Source organism: Lonchura striata, chromosome W, assembly GCF_050655825.1.
Source record: "Lonchura striata isolate lonStrDom1 chromosome W, ASM5065582v1, whole genome shotgun sequence".
In the NCBI taxonomy this organism is placed as follows: domain Eukaryota; kingdom Metazoa; phylum Chordata; class Aves; order Passeriformes; family Estrildidae; genus Lonchura; species Lonchura striata.
The window spans coordinates 12,843,025-12,860,867 of NC_140743.1; the positions used below are offsets into that span (position 1 = coordinate 12,843,025).

The window sequence follows — 17,843 nt, forward strand, 5'->3', positions numbered from 1 at the left end:
GGGAAAAACCCAATATGCTATTCCACCTGTGAACATTTTACATAGCACAATATATTATATAGGTTTCTTTTCCAGAATAAGAGGGAAACAAGTGTCTCCAGTCCATTTGTATTAACTGCTAGATGTATAGCTGCAGAATTTTTACAGTTAGGTGAGATTCCAAGACTCGTCTGACATAAAAGCAGAAGTTAACTTGTTTTAATTTATGATTTTGTGAAAAACAGAGTTAACTCCTTAGAATTTTTTAAAGTTTAATAATAATAGGATAAAGAAGGACAATATTTCCAGCGCTGAGGTGCTACTGGCCAACAGCCAAAGAACATGAGAAGACAGTGTTATCTTTATATGAAGGCAGTGTTATCTTTATACTGTTACATCTCTGAGGTCCATGCATATTCATGTCTTTCATGCATTATTCAAACATTCTTGAAAACTTTCTGATGTTTTGGGAACTCCTTTGACTTCGTCATACTCCGACTTATCTGCATGACATCTTGTGTGTCAGGTCAATATAGTTTATTTCTTCTTATGTCTCCATCCTGCTGTCTCACATCCTCTGATAAGGATTTAGTATGTCTTCCTCCTTAAATTTAACATGGTATTCTCTAATTGTCCTCTGGTGCTCTGGTTTGTGTCATGATAATCACTTGGATGGGTCAGTCGGTGGATGGCCTTACACTGTTCTTCTTAGTTACACAAAAGCCTTTACACATCTTATGTTTTGCTAATTCTATAGTACAATATGTTCATCACACCACTATTTATATAAGCTATACATAGATATTTTATTCATTACACTACTATTTCTATGAGCAATACAGGGCATACTTAAGCTGATTATGTTATATTAACAAGCAGCTAAAAAGAATTATAATTTGTACTATATCTAAATACTTATAATCAATAACAACATATAAAAGCTAATACATAAATGCAAAAGCCAATATTATCTGGGCATCTTAAATCCAAGTACTAACATAGCTGTAACTGCTGCCATTTCAAGGTCTGCCTGAAAGATCCATAATGGAAACTGTTTTCCGATATGACTTCTAGTTAAAACTTAAAATGAAATAGAGCTCTCTAATAGTATTAAGTGATGTTAGTATTTTCTGCTACATTAATTGATTATATTTAGTAATTCAGCTTCCTCCTATTGCCTGCCTAGCAAGTGTCCAAAAAGTGATTTTTTTAAAAAGTGCACAAGCACCATCTAGAAAGTACCAAACAAATTCAGGGGCACAAGAAGTGGCAAGCTGTCCAATTAATTTTGTTAAGAGTTAATGTATCAAAAATTCAAAGTTTAGCTCGATTTTGCTTGGATAGCAAAGACCCAAACATTTCCTAATTTCAATGAGAAAGCTGACCTTGTTTTATAGTCATGATTTCTTGTATTGCTTTAAATGCCCCAATAAATTTTTGGTTTGTTCCAATATAATTACCATGAACCCAGAAAAACCCCTGCTAATTCCAACAGAATAGAAAGTTATTTAGAAAAAACAATTAAGCATCTCATATACAAAAGGGTTGGCATAATAAAGGCACATACAGTGAGATTACACAAAAGACACTTCCTGTTGTTAATAGTTTGAAGCATCATGAAGGAACACTGCTACATTTTAAGATTTTTTAGTTCCCACTGTTCTACAAAAGTGCTGATGCTTCAATTTCTTTAGTGCATCAGAAATGCTGAAAGAAATCTATGCAAAAATATAAAACCCCTAGAACACATAAATGCACCTGCAGCATGTAATGTCACAAAATAACAATCTTCAATATGCTGAAAGAGCAAAGCAATGTGTATAATGCTTTTGTTGTTGTTGTTGTTGTTAAAAAAAAGCTTGGGGGGCTTTGGTTCTAATTAAAAATAATAGTGTTTTCCTTGCACATGTTTTTTCATCCCTTCTTCACTTCCTGTCAGATCAGCAGTCCCAGTGAGCCTGAACAGCAGCAGCAGAATTATGGTAAGCAAGCACTGAGCTGTCAGTCACAGACTAGGCTGGATCAGGAGAGGACTGGCCTAAACAGGCACAAGCACATCCCCTGCCAACCATTCATATACATACAGTATACATTACACCCCACTACATTTGCTCAGCAACTCTGCTCACAGACAGTATACATCACACCCCACTACATTTGCTCAGCAACTCTGCTCACAGTCTGGCCTGACTACCACAGAGGTAAGGAGAGAGGGGGAGGACATCACCCATGCCTCACCATCTGCTCTCCTCATACCACAGGGCCATGCTGCCAGCTTGCCCCGTGCAGACACCCCAATCCTGCACTTCTCTCAGGAGCATGTGCTGACCATTACTGAAAGGCGATTACAGATAGTGCTGGCCAGGGGCTTGGGCCAGGAGAGATAACCGAGTGAGCGATGCAAGAGGCTGTGGGGCCGTGTGTCCCAACGGCCGCCCCTGCTCACAACTCCTTGCTGGCCCAGTGGATGTGCATGGCAGGAGCTTTAATACTTCTGTCTGCCCCCAGAGGTGGGCATTCCCAAGAAAGGCAATGTGCCCTCTGGAGCCACTTCGCTCCGCCCCCCAGCACACACTAGAGAGCGGGCAAAGGAACTTCCCCCACGTCCCAGCCCCCTACAATCAGCGGCTGGCATCACCTTAGCAACAGGCTAACGAACCCCAGCAGGCCAATGACAAGGCGGGGAAAGGGAGTGGTCTTCCAGACTGGTAGGGTACAAGGCGTAAACTCACTCTGTGCAGCGAGTGTTCATAGTCCTGCCGCTACAGCCAAGGGAAGGACAGTGGTGTCCCGGGACAACTGCTTAAGATTGTATGTGCTGCACATGCAGCACCAGTCTTGCTTCTGGTGTTAGAACGTGTCAGATCTGTCCCTTCCCTGCCACCTTTTGTTCCCTTTCCAGACAAAACCAAGCACCTACTATCGAGGTCAGCATTTGGATCTACAGGCCACATACAAAGTTGTTGCTGCTGCTTAAACTGACAGAAGCATAGGAACCCCTTACTCGTAAGGATACATCCTGCTATGAGTGACTCCTGCATGCTTGCATGTTTCTGTCATCTGCAAGCCAGAGGTGAATGAATTTTTCGCATGAGAAAATTATTTCTAAGGCAGCAGTATAAAGAACATTTGAACTAGAAAGACATCTCATGAGCGACCCGAGCTTGCTTGCATCACAGTAACATAATTAAAATCGATAGCAACTGCTATTTGTAGAGGATCTCTGCAGTAAATATATTTCAAATCTAAAAGCAAACCAAAAACACACACAAAAAAAAAACGCACCAAAAAAAAATACCTCCCCGCCCCCAACAAAGTCAAAACAACACACCAAAACACCCAACCAAATTATGTACTCAGTTTTAACATTTTCTCGTTCTAAGAACTCAGTCATCACCACCACCTGACGTGTGCAACCAATCTGCGGAAAGAAGGAATACACCCTCCCTTCTTCCCAGGAATGGCCCCAAACAGGATTGAACCGCTTCTAACAAAGGGTGGAAACTTCAGAAATAACAAGCTTAGAGTCCCTTGTACTTTGACAACGTAACTATGGAAAAAATAGATTAGCAAATTTAAGACCCACAATACCACTCACAATGTAATATCCCATTTCCATACCCAAAAATAAGAGAATTTGCAGGGCACTTTCCATTTCTATAGGGGCTTAGCAGACCAGGTTTTCATTGAATGCAGGTTCCAGAACTCCTCAACTCAGAAGCGATGCTCCATTCATACAACTATGACCTCTTATTTGGCCTTTCAGACAGATTTTTACATCTGGGTCCCCCATAGAGGACTTAAATAAAAGAAATTAAAGGAATTTACAAGTATACTAGTTTAGAACAAAGGAAGAAATGGAAAATTACGAGTGCAGTGGTGATAGCACATCAAAATAATCCACAGGAAATCTTTTATCTGCCAACAATGAATCAACCTTAAAAATAATTCTGCAAGTCAGACTTGTATCTGTTATGTGTCAAAACGTCTAATGGTACATCTTAATTACACTTATGATTCTATAGAATGCTACCAAGAAAATAATTTACTACATATCTCGTTTTGATTTAACAGCTATTTTCCCCATAGAGAAACAAGTCACGCTAATATCGCTAAGAAAAAAAAAAAAAAAAAAAAGGCACTGTATATTATAAAACATATTAAAAACCAATGCAAATCCTTATGAAAAGACTGGTAAAAGGCAGGTCTTTTTAAAAAGTCCTGTTTTCAGGTACTTTGAAAATGCACCTCAACATACTTTTAAGTAAACGTTCAAATAATCAAAAGTACAATCTAAGAATGTAACCAGCATTTCCTCATCTTTAAAAATAGTGAACGCTCTGAGACTACATATTAAGGAGGGATAAACCAAGCAAAGATGCATCTTTTTCTGGAAATATGTCTGCATGTAGTGAATGAATAAGCGAAAAGCTTACCTCTTGCATGCCCGAGTAGAACGTCCTTATAGTTAAAATACTCTATTTCTTCGGTGTAATTTTGTGTATAGGCAGTGTTGGCTCCAGCATTTCTAGATTCGCTCCAACGTACTTTTGCATGTCCTCTTGCATGAATTTTAAGAGCTTTCACTCTAATTTCCCCAGTAACTTCTAAACTGATCCTTCCTGAGACTGTGTCCCCGCTAGAATACACGGGGATATTGCTGTTACTGAGACAGTCAAAGCTTATTGTCAAACTCTTCACCTTCCCCAGCACCATGATTTTTAACGAAGTGTATAAAAATATACTACAAGGAAAACAAAAAAAAGTCAAGGTCTCATACAAAACGCGACCTTCACTTTACACTGAACAACGCCTCTGCTGCGTAGAGCCTGCCAACAAGATCAGCGTGTCCCCTACGAACGCTTCATCGGAATTACTGAGAAGACAACGGCAGCCGCCCAACACTGCGATATCCGTACAAAGACAGCAGGACCTCACGCTGCCAGCTCACTTTAGGAACAGCTTTGTGAAAAACAACCACCCCTGCGCATGCGCGACGCGAATCGTGGTGGCGGTTTCCTCCACCGCTTGCGTGTTTTTCCTGCTGTGTTCGTTTTTCTTGTGTTATTGCTTCTGCCTCATGCAGAGAGTCAGAGCACTCCCTGGTGGAGTCAGGGCTCTGCTGCGAGTTCGCAGTACGGTATTGAAATACGTACTGAAGAACTGAGAGAAAAACGTCTGGGCGGGGGGGGGGGAGGGGAGGGAGGCTCCTTGTGTCGAGGCTCATCTCATATCTCATCTCATCTCATCGCCTGGTACAGCCTGGGGATCCTGGCTGGATGGTTGGGAGGTGTCTCAGAAGAAGCTGGCAGCTGAAATCGGGCAGCAGTCGGTGGGCACCAGTCCCCAGATTCTGGCAGCAGAGGCATGGGTTCTCTCCCTCAGCTGCCGGTTGCCTGGCTAACAGTAAAGATCACAACGAATCTGTTGGGGAAATGCTCAGCACGTCGCTCACAGACCTTGCCCAAAGCTTTTGTTCGTGAAGGGGCTAATCCTGGACAAATTATAGGCAGGGCCTAGGCAGGTGAGCGGGGCATGGCTGCCTTTGCCAGACTCTCCCCCTTTGCAGCACCCTGCACATTAACTGAGGAGTGAGAGTACAAAAGCATTGCATTATGCAAAAGTAAAATTTTAAACCTCTATCAAGGTGAAATTTTCTATTTTAATACTTGTCCTGGTTTAGGGCAAATTTGGGAAAAAAACTCCAAAAAGGCCCCCCCCCCCCCAGAAAACAAACCCACACGGCCCCTCCCCCCAATCTGTTCGGGAAGAATTTCCTCAGTGAGAAGTGGAAAAACCCTGTTTATTTATAGGCAAAGCACTCCCCAGCACAAAATAAAAATGAACAATACCAGATGACAAAACTCATTCGCCACTCTGAAGAGATGAAAAATTCAGAAAGTCTCTCCTGAGGCTGGTCACTCTGTTATCAGCCCCTCCGGTGCTGGGAAAAGCTGCTGCCCAGAGTAGGCCACTAGGCCACAAAGTGCAAGCTCTCAGTGTTTCCCCAGGTCCCAGTCTGGAGCAGGTTCAAATGGTTCCAAGAAAAGGGAAAGAAAACCAGTCCAGGGAAAACTTGGACTGCCTCAGCTAGCTAAACTAACTAAAAAGTAAAGGAGGGCCCTGATCTGCTGAATCTGTGCCCAGACAACACAGTGGACTTCTGTGTTCCAGCAGACTGTGAAGGAGCGAGTGCAGGCTGATAACAAAACTCTGTGCTTCTTCTTCTACCTGCCTTTGCTCTCAGAGCCAGTCTTGAAGGCACAGAATATAATATCCAGCATAAACAGAACACACAATTTGGGAGACAAGCATCATAACATCACCCTAGGACACAGCTCAACCCACCTGTCCATTGTTCAATGTTCTTCAGTAGTGCGACTCTTGGATACATGTGCATCTACATGATGGACTTTTACAGCCAACTTCTCTACCCAGGTCAGGGTAGAGCTGATCAGGGTAGCAAGCTGGTCTTGTTCCATCAGTCAAGCCACCCCCACAGAGCATTTGCTACCATCCATGAGTTGGTGTAGAGGTAGAGGGCTGGGCATTTCTCTTGGTCAGTTGTGAATATTCTCACTTCAGTCAGAGAGAAAAAGAGAAAGATTTGTGCCAGGCTAAGCCTGGTAAAAAGTCTGAGAGGAATGTAAACAATCTATTATCTTGTTTTCCGTTCATATTGTTTATAGATATGTTCTACCACACTGACCTAAGTCCAGTGTACCAATCAGTTGAAATGTTTTTACTTTAAGACGAATGGAATTAATGTTCATGATGTTTTCTATAAAACAGAGAAGTGCTTTTGAATAAAGCTCAGTTTGCCTTCTGAAATCATGTGAGTTATTTCACCCATCCCTGGCTCAACAGTGTCAGCCAGAGATATGTAAAGCCAGCTGGACAGCTTTCAGCTCTGGAACTTGACTTCATCCACCTTGTCCCTCAATAGCTTCTTCAACTTGCTGCTTAGGACTCCATATTGCAGCTTTCCCTTTCTAATACAGCCCTACAATATGGCAGGAACCATCAGTAGAGAGACCATATTGCTTTTCATTTTGTCCTGGTATGATGACAGTGACAGTTCAAAATTTTTTCTTTCAGGCCATTCCATGATGACTTCCAAGATCCCTGGACAACAGGAGTATCCTATTCAAGCTTGCTGTGTGACCAGAGTGATCAACTTACTCCATGTAGCATCAGTGGAATGATGTGTGGAAGGGACTTTCCCTTTGAACATCTAGCCCAGCACTGGTAATTGTGGTGCCAGAAGGAGCTGTGCTTCAGTGCAAATCACCTCTGAAGCAGCTCTAACTGCTTCATAAGCTGCCAGGATGTCTTTTTCAGTTGGGGTTTAACAGGTCTCAGATCCTTTGTATCCCTGACTCCAGAACCCATGGGGTCGTCCCAAGTACTTTTTGCCAGAGACTCTGGGAAGGACCATTTTCACATCTTGTCCTGTCCTGACTGGCCCAAGGGCTACTGCATTAAGTCTCCCGTTAATTTGTTCAGAAGTTTATATTGTTATTGTTCAGGACCTTCTGCAGATGATAGATAGATATGATTGTTCATAAATAATACAGCTAGCTAGCCGGATTACACCCCTGCCCTTGGATGAGTCCTGGCGTGAAATGGGCTGTTCCATCTCACCCTCCAAAAGATGTATGGCTCATCCCACACCTCTGTACCTTCCCCTAAAACATCAGTGTCTGTAACCCAATTGGCCCATGCCTTATCCCAACCCACCTAGGAGCCCCTGATAAGGGGGCTCCGAGGGGCCACGCGCCCTCTTGGAACCTCTCCCCCCCTCTTGGAACTTCCTCCCCTCCTGGGGCTTCCCGTCTTCTAATCCCTCCTTTTGTCTCTCCCCTCCCCCACCCTCTCAGGCCCGGCCACGTGCTACGCCTAGGAGCACGAGGCACAGACCTTCCTGCACCCCCAATAAACCTCTTTCCCCAAGAGAAAACTTCAGAGATCTCTGCCTCCATCCACCCACACCGTGCTGGAGCGTGATTTTCCCACAGGACCTTGCTTAAATCATTCTTCTTTAGGGTCTAATGATAGAGAGGGCTTACAGTCTGACTGTAATCTGGAATATGCATACTATAAAAACCCAGAGCACCTAGGAAAGCCTGTGTTTCCTTCTTGCTGGTCAGTAGGAACATAACTGCTATTTTTTGACCGCATCCATTGGAATCTGATAACATCCATCTTGCCATTTTACTCCTTAAAAGTGAATTTCATGGGCAGGTGTCTTGATATCATTTGTTTTATGGCAAAACCAGCCTTCAGGACAATGTGGATTATCTTCTCCCCTTTCTCAAAAACTTCCTCTGCTGGGTTGCCACACATGATGATGTCATCGATGCATTGTAAATGTTCTGGAGCATCACCCTTTTCCAGTTCAGTCTGGATCAGTCCATGGCAAATAGTGGGACAGTGTTTCCACCCCTGGGCAGTCAGTTCCAGGTGTACTGGATGCCCCTCCACGTAAAAGCAAACTTTGGCCTACAGTTTACTTCTAAAAGAATGGAGAAAAACACATCAGCAATGTCAATGGTGGCACCCTTCTGCTGCCCTAGACTCCAGCTCCTACTGAAGTCCCAGCATGTCTGGCACAGCAGCACTCAGTGATGATATAACTTTTCAGGCAACAATAGTCCACTGTAAGTGTCCACTCTCCAATGAACTTTCACACTGGTCCTATAGGACTACTAAAGGGTGAGCGAGTCTTGCTGTTTACTTCTCTCTCCAGTTCATGAATGATCTCATGGATTGGGGTCATGGGGTATTGTCAATGATGCGCTATTGTGGTAGCAAGCAGAACCTGTTGTTCTTCGACCCTCAGCAGTTCCACTGCAGAAGGGTCCTCTGAGAGACCAGGCAAGGTATTCAGCTGCTGCGTCTCTCCCTCGAATCCACAGGGATAGAACCCCTGTGGAGCCCGGCCAGCTGGGCAGTGCGGCAAGGCAGGCAGAGGGAAGGAACTTCTCCTTGGATCCCGGGGGGCTTGGAGAAGCTCCCACATGAGTCCAAAGGTGAGCTGGTCCCACAAGCAAAGGAAAGAGGCGCTCTCCCTCAGGATTAGTTCCAAAGTTTAATGAGGGCCTGGAGAGATCCCAGGCCACAACTGACTTCGAAGGACCTCCAGAGCAAGAGAGAGGGTCTCCCGGCCTGGAGCTGCCAGATATAGGGGGGTGGGGAAAACCGAACAGCCAATGGGGGAAGGACATGGGAATGTCTCTCTGGGGGCAAGGCCTCAGAGTGACCACTGAGGAGGGGGTCGGGGAGGAGTCCCAGCCAGGGTTCAGTTACCTGGTGATCCTGGGGGAAGGATCTGGACAAAGGGTCACCAGGTGCTGGACACATCACCTGGGAGGAGACAGGGGGATGGGTTGGGGTTTGATGGACATACAGGTACTGATGGGAAAGCTGGGATGAACCAAACAGGTACAAAGAAGGGATATGGAGGGACAAACCATTATGAGGGGATATACATTGCAAACACAACTCTACATTCAGCTGTCTAATTTCCTCTGTCTCCACAACAGATATCCCAAAAGCCCAACAATTAGCTTTTGGGGTCCTTGAAATACCCTCTTCTGAGGTAATCTATGCCAAGGATGAAAGAGGCCTCTGGGCCTGTCACAATGGGGTGTTTTTGCTATTTTTTTCCTATTCTGGCTCACTTCAGCTTCCAGTAAAGTCAGGTGTTGGGATCTCTGCCACCCCAGAAACAGAGATGGGTTCTACCCCTACATATCTTGATGGCATCAAAGTACATTGTGTGCCAGTGTCAACTGAATCCTTACACTCTTGTGGGTCTGATATGCCAGGCCATTGGATCCACACAGTCCATTACATCCAATTACCCCTTTCCCCCACCTGGCTAAAGTCAGGGCCTTACTAGTTATGGTTATGGTACTCATTGCTCAGTTCTTGTAAATATGAACTGGAAGTCTGTCCTTGTTTAAAGGACAGGTGCCTGCCAAGGAAGGTAGTAACCTCCCTTGGAGTGGAAAATATGACCCCTTTCCCTACAAATTATTGTAACTTTGAAATTACGGGGCTGTTAGGCAAAAATATAGGAAAAGGAATACCGTTCTTTGTTAGAATATATATAACAAGGAAAACAAACAACAGCAACAGCAGCAAAAACATACAGAAAAAAGCCAGAAACCCAATAGTAGCCCTCTCTTGGCCATCAAGCCTTTCCCCCTTCGGTATAATTATGGCCACAGCTGGCAGGGATGCTATTGGCTCCTGGCCAGGCAGGGCAGGTGCAATGATCCTCCCACAGCTGCAGGGGCTGCTGCGGCGTGAGCTCAGCCACCACTTCCACTGGTAATGGTGGCTCAGCTGACGGAAGAAATAGAAAAGGGGCTTCCTTTGCAAACTCACAGGAAGCAGCCAGTCTCAGTACCCCTCTGTCAAACATAAGTTAGAAACTGTTGTAAAATAGTTGATAATTGTAAAGCATGCACTGTTAGTTTGGTTATTATATTGCAAAAGGAGTTAAAAGGGTAGTTATAAGAAATACGGTACTCAATGTACCATGTTACACATAAGTAAAATGCACCACCTCCCCAAGTGAAATGAGCCAGCCGGGACAGAACTGTAATGGGGCAATCAAGTGCCTTAAACTGTTGCAGAGGATAGATAGATATGATTGTTATCTTAGCTAGCCGAATGTCACTTCTGCCCTTGGATGAATCCTGGAGTGAAATGGACTGTTCCATCCTACCCCCCAAAAGATTGTGGCTCATCCCACACTCCTGTACCTGCCCCTGAAGCATTGGAGTCTGTAACCCCATTGGCCCATGCCTTGTCCCAGCCCACCTAGGAGCCCCTGAAAAGGGGGCTCCAAGGTGCCATGCGGTCTCTTGGCCCTCTCCTCCTCTCTTGGACTTCCTCCCCCCCTGGGGCTTCCCCTCTCCTAAACCCTCCGTTTCTCTCTCCCCTCCCCCATCCTCCTAAGCCCGGCCACGTGCTACGCCTGAGAGCACGAGGCTCGGGCATTCCTGAATTCTCCAATAAACCTCTCTCCCCAAGAGCAAGCTTCAGAGATCTCTGCCTCCCTACACCCCCACCATGCAGGAGAATAATCTTCTCACATTAAACCTTCATGTAAATGAAGGATCCAAACAGAAACCAATCCAAAGGAATAAAAAACAGGATAAAAAGGGGGCATCTGACCCAGTGAATGTGTGCTGCTCCACCTGGAACATCAGGGACATCGCTGCTCATAAAGAAAGAAGACCCAGCGCCGATGCTGCAGCGTCCTCGATGGGAATGCTCCTGCTTGACCAGCAGGCCCCCATGCTTTAGGCCTTATTGTAATAAATGCTGAAATCACTTTTAGTACCGGGAATGTGGTCCTGTTTTTAACAACTGGAGGCTGTCCCAAGAGATTACCTCCCCCAACTGAGACCAGGGGCCGCCTGTCCTCAGCTCCACGGAGGAACCTTGTGTCAGCATCTGGGAAAAAGGCCTGAGACACATGTGAAGCACAGCACAGTGGGACACTAGACGGTAAGTATCACCCATCCACAGGCAGCGGGAGGAGCCCAGGGGACAGGGGGGTCAGTGTGTGTGTGGAGCACGTGTTTGAGATGGGGCGAGCAGCTCAAGTGGCTCAGAGTCCCGGAGTGTGTGAGGACCTCCTAGTACCACGGTTCCGGCTTTCTGGGAGGAGACTGTCTGGGAATGGAGGGAAGTGAAAGAGGGAAGACCGAGTGAGGCACCCCCCCACCCCTCCTTGTTCCAGCACCAGAGCAGGCCCCATTAAAGCCTGACAAGCCACTGTTCCCCGGGCGGGTGGGGGGCTGTGGTGAAAGAGAGTGAGTCACATGCAAATCAGCTTCCCTGGCCCGGCATGTGGGGAGCTGTGGCAAAGGTTTGAGTGACACACAGACAGCCTCACAGGTGAACTGACACCACAGGAGACCGGACTGAGGGTCCTTCTCAGAGGCCTGACAGTACTGAAGCCTGGAGAGGCTGACCCCAAGGCGAGAGGGGCTACAGTATCGTAGGACTTTTTAGCACCCTGGCTGTGAGGGGTAGTCGTGTGGTCCATTCCCTCAAGGGTACAGGGGGTAGGAAGTTCAGCTTGGGCAAGGTGCGAGGTCCAAACCCCTGACTCTGAGGCTATCTCTAGGGAAGAGGGATAGCCAAACCTCGGGGGAGGTGGAAAGAGTTAAGAGTGGGTGCCTACATGGACCAGTGATTCTCTGGCAACAGGGTTCCACTTTGTGTAAGTAAGTCTAAGAGGTTTGCTAATGTTTCCTTCCTCTGTTCAATAAAAGGGAAAATTTACAGGGGTGCTGAACCTAGGTCAGTAGGAAAACTTTGGGGCATCAGTACTTAAGGCTCTGGAGTGTTGAAAAAAGGTACATTACATAGTCCGAGTGGGTGAGGCACCAAAAGCCAAAAATTCAGCTAAGAAGAAGTCCAAAAGTATGAATGAACAGGTTGGAGGGTGTGAATAAATGTGTGTGTGTGAGTGGCAAAGAGTAAGTGTTTCTTAGATAAGAACACCAAATAAGACAGCCCAGGCACATCAAAGTCTATTGTTGCAAGGAGACCTGTTGCATAAACAGAAAGAGATTAGAAGAAAATATTTTCTCTCTTAAATTAAAAGAGTAACACAGACCTTTTAAAAGGGCCGATAAGAGTAATCAGTTTTATTTACCAGTCCGAAAGCTTATAGTAACTAAAAGTCACCATGGGTCAGAGCCCCAGCAGATGAGAAGGGAGACAAAGGAAAAAGAATAAGAATATTCCTCCTGGAAGCCCCCTTGTTGATATACTGGATGACTGGAATAAGTGGGAAAAAAACTAAAAAGTTAGATCAAGTGAGGATGGTTTATTGTTGTGTGGAACATTGACCAAAGAGAAAATTACAACAGAAATCCTTAAAGTGGCCCTGGTATGGAAGTAGAGATAAGTGGTTATGCAATTTATTATATCAGCAATTGTGTAACCAAGACAACCCTAATTCAGAAGAAGTAGAATGAAACAAACTTTAAGGAATTTAGAGATTTTAGAAGATATAAGATTTTAGTTAGAGATAAGCCTTACTAGAGTTAATTAAAATAAATGAATAGGCCTTGATGAAGAGTTAGTAGTTAACTAATAATTGATTGCTTATCAACACAATGTTTAGTTAGCTGGGTTTATAATGAAGAATATAGAAACTGACAAATAGCTTTTAGGAACATAAGACAATTGTGGGCCTCCTCTGTTCTGAAACCAATTGAAGACAAGGAATGGGAGTTCTATCAAGAGTTCATTTGTCATATTTGCATTGAAAAGGTAGAAAGGTCAGAACGAGGAAGACTTCATTTACTTCCTCATTTTGGGACCCATCCCCATGAAAGGGACCACAGACCCATTTCAAGGAACAAACTACGCATGCTTAATAGCTTTTGAAATGATTAGCATATGAGGCGAGGAATGGGATGTACCAAAATTATGAATATGTATTTGTATTTTGGGCATTCAGTACTTGTATGGATAAAAGGACTCTGTAATAACTTGGAAGGTGTGGTGTGTATTTGGGAGCTATCCCACACTCTGCCCAACATTGCAATAAACATACACTTTCTAATTTTAAACTGTTAGAGAGTTTTTGTCCATCATAGTTGAGTATTGGTACTAGATAAATATCCATATTTCTTTATTAATTCAAGAGTATCTTACTTGTTGGGTCAAATATGTCTCAAGAGAAGGAGATTCTAAGGTATACAAACTAGAAAAGGATAAAGAGCAGAAATCAGAGGAAAAGGATAAAGAAAATGAGGGAGTTATTCAAAAGAGGGCGGATCCCCTGGATTATGTAATCCCTCCAACTCTTCCTCCAAACTATCAAGCCAGCCCCCCACTTAACACCCAGATTCCTACTTCTCAAAACCTACCTTTATCCCCTCCAATGATCCCCATCTCTCCTCTATCTCCTCAGGGAATCTCCATGTCATTTTTACCTCCTCCAACAACCCCACTCCTGTGTATATATCCACAGCTTGATGGTTTTCCCCCGCTGCCTCCTACAACCACTAACGTGCAGCATGCTCCACCTGTAAGTCCGAATACAACTGTCACTGTTGAGGCAGGATGGAAATAATGAAAACTCCAAGTCAGAAGGCGAGAACTTTATTAACCAGGCCTATCCTGGTAGAAATCTCTCTCCTTTTCTCTCTGACTGAACTGAGAATATCCATATACAACACCTTTCCCTGAGAAAAAAACTCTAGATATGTCCTCCAACCTAATAACCGAACCCTCCCAAAATGATAACAAAGAATTAGTGAGCCAGTCAAATAACCCTTTGGATGCTGGCCCTTACTGTAATATCAGATCAAAGGTGGTGTAAGGCCAGAGGTAAATCTGGACAGGCTCTTCTTTCCTGTCACTGTTGAAGCGGTTGTGACACAAACTATAGCCAGTAAGTAGTTTCAGATGGCAACTCTTTATTCTTGAAGATGGCTGACCTTTTATACACTTTCTAATTGTTTATATTTCTTCTACCCTAACTATTGGCCACAATAATTCAACATAACAACATTGGTGAAAAGTAACAGTGACTTCAGCTAACTTTCTAAAAATACTTTGTCCAGCTGCAAAGTTCTCTCCTTATCTCTCTTCAATTCCTCTCTTCTCTCGGTCTCCTTGGTAACAGCCTTGGAGAAAGCTCCTTATCAGTTTCTTCTTGCTTCTCAGCTTCTTCTCAGCTTCTCTAGCTAACAGGCCCGCTGTTAGTCTCTTCCACACTTTCCCCTGAGGGAAATTCCACTAGGTGGGGGGGGGGGGGGGGGGGTAGGAGGAAGAGGTTTTTTAAATGCACCTCTGACAGCTTCTGAAGTATGAACATTTAAAAAGGAGTTGGTTAGTTTAGTGGAAGACCCAATTGGCACAGCTCAGCAAATAGATCAGTTCCTAGGTCCCAATATATATACCTGGGGGGAGCTGCATTCTATTATGAACATCCTCTTCTCCCCAGGGGAGATACACCTCATAATGTCAGCAGGGATAAAGATCTGAGAGAAGGAAAATTGTACTGAACCCCCGGCTGAGCAAAAACTCCCTATAGTGGACCCAAATTGGAATCCCAACCAGAAGGAGGGCCGGAGAAATATGCAAGACTACAGGACCCTAATTATAAGAGTCATAAAAGAATCTGTACCCAAAATCAGCAATACCAAACTGGCATTTGATGGGAGTCAGGAAAAGGATGAGTCCCTGGGGACATGGCTAAATTGATTAAAACAATATTTTCAGTTACATTCCAACATTGATCCTGATGGACCAGAGGGCCAAGTATTATTAAAAGTACAGTTTGTTACCAAAGCTTGGCTGACATTAGACGGAAATTAGAAAAATTGGAAGACTAGCAAGAGAGGGGAATTAACAATCTGTTAAGGGAAGCTCTGAAAATTTATTTAAGGAGAGATGAGAACAACAGAACAAAAGCAACACATTATGGTGGCAGTAGCAGGAGAAAGTGTAGGAATGGGAAGAGGGGAGCCAAGAGGGGGGGCAGAAAATAAAGGGAAGCTGGGTAAATGGAAAAGACCACCATTAGATTATGTGTATTGATATTACTGTGGTGGAAAAGGGCACATTAAGCGTTTCTGTAAAAAATTACAAATGAATGAAGCAATTGAGAAAGAACATGACACCCTGGAGAATATTTTGAGAGGAGATGGTGATTAGGGTTATCAGGAGCTCTTTGCTCTGGGGGATGAGATTGGACACCAGATAGAGCCCCTGGTAAACTTAGAAATTGGCCCCCAGATGTGGGAGGGGATCCCAGGGAAAGTCCCCCTGGGGTGCCCTGGGAGACCACTTCTGTATAATTTTCCCATCTCCCCCGATGCCAATCATTTATCCCTGTTCATGTCCATCATCTTTTGAGCCATCCCTTTGTTCTAGAATGTTCCTTATTCTTTATGCCTTCATTGGTTCCTCGCTGTTAGCCACCCCTTTCCCCCTGTCCCCATCGGTTCTCACCCTGTCGGTCATCCCTACTCCTCCCCTGTATCTGTCCATTATTGGCTGATATGTACCCCGACCCTCAGATCCCGTTTCTGTTATATACCTTACCCTGCCTCGGGACCGCGCACTCAGAGCCTGCTCCCTTCCTGAGAGGTTGTCTCCCTGCACCTCTGACTTCGCTTTCCCTCAATAAAACCCTCTGGAAAACACAGCAGCCTGAGCGTCATCCCACCTCGGTGAAAGCTTCTCTATAGCTATCTGGCTCTGGCAGACCGTACCCTCTGTGGCGTTCCCGGAGGGACATAGGTCCCAGATGCCACAACTGGAGCCCGAACACACTGATACCTTGCCTGCGTCAGTGAAAGAGCGACTCCTCAGCATGTTCGGCTCCATGAGCCACTCGCCCGAGGACATAAAGCACTGTTTGGGACCAGTTCCACGAGCACCTGAGCTTCTATTCAGAAGACTCCTGCCTCATGGGCCGCGGACAGCTCCTCGCATCCGAACCACAGCTTCGAGGAACCTTTGGATTCCACGAGATCCGCAGCGCTTCCACTGCCCCTCTGAGGTTTTTTCCATTTGACTGTGGTCCCGTTGGTGAGTTCAGTGCTTTCTCCTGCACACGACCCGGTCTCTTTTCTTTTCTTTTTCTATTTGCCTCTCTGGGGATTTCTTGTTTTCGCAGTGAGAATGGGCAATCGCTTGTCTCCTGCCAGGCAGGATTCTTATTCCCTTGTTAAATCTTCCCTCGTTCTGGGCAACATTTCTTTTAAAAAGGGTGATTTTAAAGCTTTTATTAACCTTATTTTTGATCATTTCCCAGATACCTGCTGGGATGATTTATCTTCTTTTATTTTCTGGGGAAAAGTTGGGAGACTGTTATACGATCTGCAAGTAAAAGGGAATTTTCAGGTTGGGCGTTTCTTTCCGCTTTTTCACTCAATTTTTGCTTTATTTAAGGAAAAGGGGGAGAGTTGGGTCCCCAGCTCACCTACCCCTCATTCTGGCCCCCCCCCCCCATTCCTAATCCTGTTTCCCCGAAGGGTGGATCAGGCAGCAGACCCTGCCACACCAAGGCACAGCGTTGCTGCCCTCTCCCTGCTGCCTCCCGTCCCACTCTGTCCCTCTCTTGCTCTGGGACTGCCCACCCCAGTGTGAGCCATTCCGTTTCCCACATCCCGCAAACCCAGATTCCTAATTTAAAATCCTCTTGTGCTGTCCCTGATGTATGTGGTCACAATAAGGACTCACAAAATGGCGCCCCTGACCACATGGCTGAGCTGCCTTCCACGGACTTACAAAATGGCGCCTGCCCTCCTCCTTCTACCCCTCGGGTTCCCACCAATTCCCCTCCTGCTCCACCCTTGCTGAGTGCCGCCCCTGCATCGGGTCCCGCCCTTCCCACAACCCGCCCCTTCCGTCCCCATGGCCACACCCCTGGATGGGCTCCCAGTGGGAGGGACCTGCCTGTCAAAAGGCCACGCCCCTGTGGGTGGGAACCCCCTGCAGGAAGGCCGCACCCCGGTGGGTTGGTCTGGCCACGCCTCCCCCCCTCCAGCCACTTCCGGTTCCCATGCTACCAGAACCGGAAGTCAGCCTGGCCAGAAGCAGGCCATCTTGGCCTGCCAGGTTTCACAACACCAAAGCCCATCAGCCAGGGAGAGGATCCGAGCCCAAGCCCATCCTGCTTCATCCTCAGAAGAGGATGAGGATGGTGACAGCCCCCAGCCCACACCTAGGTCGGGAGGCAGTTGGGCCCGGATCCGGGAGGAGGCCATCAAGGATGGGGACCTTGAGCTGGCCAAGGACCTAGGGCCATTTGTGGCACCAGTAGTTTTGAGGAGGGCAGGGCAACCCAGGTGGGAGCAACTTCCCTA

At 45.7% G+C, this 17,843-nt stretch overlaps 1 protein-coding gene and 1 pseudogene across 2 annotated transcripts in view; both read right to left on the reverse strand.

Moving 5' to 3' along the window:
- The window catches only part of LOC146763069 (arrestin domain-containing protein 3-like), a 56,981-nt gene extending 52,042 nt beyond the window's left edge, over positions 1-4,939 (reverse strand). For both annotated transcript variants that reach the window (XM_085571325.1, XM_085571324.1), the window contains exon 1: positions 4,416-4,939. In XM_085571325.1, the coding sequence (XP_085427451.1) occupies positions 4,416-4,695 (280 nt within the window). In that variant the 5' untranslated portion in view covers positions 4,696-4,939. The remainder of the gene's footprint in view (positions 1-4,415) is intronic.
- Positions 1-17,843, reverse strand: part of LOC146763068 (uncharacterized) — a 286,861-nt pseudogene that overhangs the window by 122,566 nt on the left and 146,452 nt on the right.